This window comes from Tasmannia lanceolata, unplaced genomic scaffold, assembly GCF_043159265.1.
Source record: "Tasmannia lanceolata isolate RefF3 unplaced genomic scaffold, GAP_Taslan_0.1 ptg000002l, whole genome shotgun sequence".
In the NCBI taxonomy this organism is placed as follows: domain Eukaryota; kingdom Viridiplantae; phylum Streptophyta; class Magnoliopsida; order Canellales; family Winteraceae; genus Tasmannia; species Tasmannia lanceolata.
This window is the reverse complement of record NW_027518679.1, coordinates 1,301,577-1,305,018: the sequence shown is the minus strand read 5'-3', so window position 1 is coordinate 1,305,018 and position 3,442 is coordinate 1,301,577. Positions and strand designations below refer to the sequence as shown.

At 44.1% G+C, this 3,442-nt stretch overlaps 1 protein-coding gene across 1 annotated transcript; it reads right to left on the bottom strand.

Moving 5' to 3' along the window:
- Nucleotides 1-687: 687 nt before the first annotated feature.
- LOC143882079 (uncharacterized) lies at nt 688-1,128 on the bottom strand. Its single transcript, XM_077385484.1, has one exon. It carries the CDS (start codon nt 1,126-1,128, stop codon nt 688-690), a length of 441 nt encoding a protein of 146 aa, XP_077241599.1.
- Nucleotides 1,129-3,442: the final 2,314 nt, after the last annotated feature.

Sequence of the window (3,442 nt, the reverse complement as noted above, 5' to 3'; positions counted from 1 at the left end):
ATGTCTGGTTTGTGCATTTTTACCTGATTGTAATCGGAGAAGACATCTAGGAAGGTGAGGAGCTCGTGCCCAGATGTGGCGTCGATGAGCTGGTCTATACGCGGGAGGGGGTAAGGGTCCTTTGGGCAGGCTCGGTTTACGTCTGTAAAGTCTATACAGGCCCGCCAGCCCCCACCGGTCTTCTTGACCATGACCACATTGGACAGCCACTCGGGGTAGCGGATCTCTCTGATAAATCCGGCTTGTAGCAGTTTCTCCACTTTGGCTTTTATGTGAGTTTGGCGCTCAACCGCAAAGTTCCTCTTTTTTTGTCGAACGGGTTTGAGGGTCGATTCACGTTTAACCTGTGAACGGCCATTTCCGGGGGTATGCCGGGCATGTCCTGAGCGGACCATGCGAACACGTCTTTTTTGGCTCTGAGGAAACTGATCATTTGGTCTCGTAAGGTGCCTTTCAGCAGGGAACTGATCCGGACTTGTTTCTCTGGTTGATCTTGGGCTATGGGGATGGAGTCTAGCTCCTCGGCAGGCTCTCCTCTCATCGTGCGGGCCCGCTCCCGGGGGTCTTCACTCTCGATCGTGAAGTTTTCGGCCGGTGCGTTGCTTCCTCTCAAGCTTGCCGCGTAGCATTGGCGTGCTATTATCTACTGCCCCCGAACTTCTCCTATCCCGGTTTGAGTGGGGAATTTCATCTTGAGGTGGGGGTGGAGACTACCGCTCCAAAGTCTCTCAGAGCGGGGCGCCCTATGATGGCGTTGTAGGTGAAAGGTATGTCCACGACCGTGAAGGTGGTCAAGTTGGTTTTTTGGAGGGGGTACGTTCCAAAGGTTACTGGTAAGTCGATTTTGCCATTGACCCGTACCGACGCGCCGGAGAACCCATAGATGGAGTACTCAGCGGGTCCTAGTCTCCCCTCGCCCAGTTTCATCTCTTCAAAGGTTCTGAGGTGCAGCACATTGATGGAGCTCCCCGTGTCAACCAGAATTTTTCCTATGTCGAAGTTGGTAACGACTAGCCTGACGATCAGTGCGTCGTCGTGTGGAACTTGTAGTCCGTTGAGGTCTTCGGAGGAGAAAGTGATGACCTGATCCTCATGGGGAGGATCCGTCCAGGCCTTTTTGGAGGGCATTTCCAGGGAGAACACCCGCTCCGCGTACGCTCGTCGACCAGCTGTTGTTGGTCCTCCCTCCACGGGTCCTCTCGCGATGATGTTGATTTTTTCGATAATGGTAGGCGGCTGTTCGCGGGCCTGCGGCCGTTCAGGGGGCTCTTCTTTCTTGGGGCGCTAGTGGCGGCGTGTGTCGTGCCTGCTGCGGGATCGGTGTCTGCTCCGGGACCGATACCTACCGGGGGATCGGCGTCGGCTATTTGAAATTCCAAGGGTAGGCCCGAGTACTTATTCTATCAACTTATGAGGAGGTAAAATTAGGTTTCTAACAAGTTTTAATCTTTTGAAAACTCTAACCCAATTTAGAAGATTTAAGAGATCAATAAGGCAATTAAGCACACAAGTTAAATCCTAAGTGCAATGCAAATATAAAGCAAGAGATAAGAGAGAGTGCACCCGAGATTTAAAGTGGTTTGGTCCTCAAAACGCGAGGCCTACTCCAGTCCACCAACCAAACCCGTTGATGGCTTCACTATGATGATCTTCTTAACTTCGGCGAAGATCGGTGCCAATTACAATTACAATTGCCTTTAACCTTGGTGGCAATCCTCACCACGGAGAGTGGGCTTCGCTTCTCCGAACACTCGCCCGAATACAATCGTTTGAACAAGAAAGAAAGAACAAAAAATCCCTCACAAGGGTTTACAAGGTTTGTAGAAGATGTACAAATTGAAACCTATGATCCAAATCCTAATTCTAGAGGATGAGAGGCACAAACAAGCTTGATTCACTCTTAGGATGTTCCAATAGGTTTTTAGAGTGTTAGGATTGAGGGTTAGGAAGTTTAGAATACCCATATATATAGAAAACCCAAAATATGACCGTTTGGGGGCATAGTGGTAATTCTGGCAAAAACCACAACGGCTATAATTTGTTCCCGAACTAGTGGTCTCGGAGTTCCGAGAGATTTTCTCGGAGTTCCGAGAAATTCTCGGAACTCCAAGAATTTCTCTCGGAGTTCCGGGAACTGAAACAGAAGATGGAAAATGTTACTGGACCAAATCTCGGAGCTCCGAGGAATCTCTCGGAGTTCCGAGAAGCCTATTTCCAGCAAATTTTCAATTCTTGTTTCTTATTTGTTTTGGGCTTCCAAATCTTCACCAAGTGGGATTGTTATGAGGGTTCCAAATTGTTGGAACACCACAAGGACAACCAATGAAGCATTTAGGGTGTGTGTGATTTACTATATTTATGCCTCTAAACACCTAAACTAGGATTGGATCTTTAGATTCTAAAACGACTTCGATCTTCAATTGCGATGCTTCAAGTCTTCATGCGTCTTGCATCTTCGATGTCTTTGGCCTTCCTAATGCGGTCCAATGAGAGCTTATTGGCCTTAATCCAAGCAATCTTGTCTTAATACAATCATGATCTACAACTTAGACATTCAAACACATTAGTGATATAAAATCACTTGTGTATTGGAATCATCAAAAGAAGATGGGAATGCCAAAGTGGGAACCATTGGGCTTACATTCTCCCCCTTTTTTATGATAACAAGCACAAGAGATTTTTCAATAAACGCATACATATATTTCCTTACACTAGATTTTTCTCCCCCTTTGGCATCCATCAAAAAGATGGGGTGAAAGAAAATCAAAGGGATAAAATTTTCAATTTTAAGCTCCCCCTTTTTCAAAGAAAAAGACAAACATAGAACTCCCCCTATTTAAAGTTTTTATTCAACACAAGAGGGGATATTTAAACAACCATACAAATATATTCAATTTTAAGTGCAAGCCCCTAATCTAAAAACACATATGAAGATAATCATATGGGGGCTTTGGGAACCCAAGCTTTCTTGATTCCACCACAATCCCTAATCTTAGATGCACATTGGAATTGGTAGTGACCATTGCTTCCACAATAATGGCATCTAACATGAGGGTTAGATAGACTAGTCATATCATAAAATAGATGATTAGGTTTATGACTAGGCTTCTTCAAGATTATGTCAATAATTTTATCACCATTTAGGAATCCATGGAGACTAATCTTAACCTTTCATTTTCATTATGAAGATGGGTTATTTGATTTAGAAAATCATTAGTGTCATCTTCATAAGATTTGAAAGAGCTTGCCACATTATGAAATTGTACTAATTGGCAAGATTTCTCATCCAAAATACCCTTAAGGGTTTTAATCTCAAGTTTAAAATTTTCAATTTGTGCTTGAGATTTAGATATGGAAGAAGATGACTCATTTTTCAAAACATCAAGTTCATTTTCTAATTTTGAAATAGATTTTTTAAGAACTTTATTTTTTGAAATTTGAG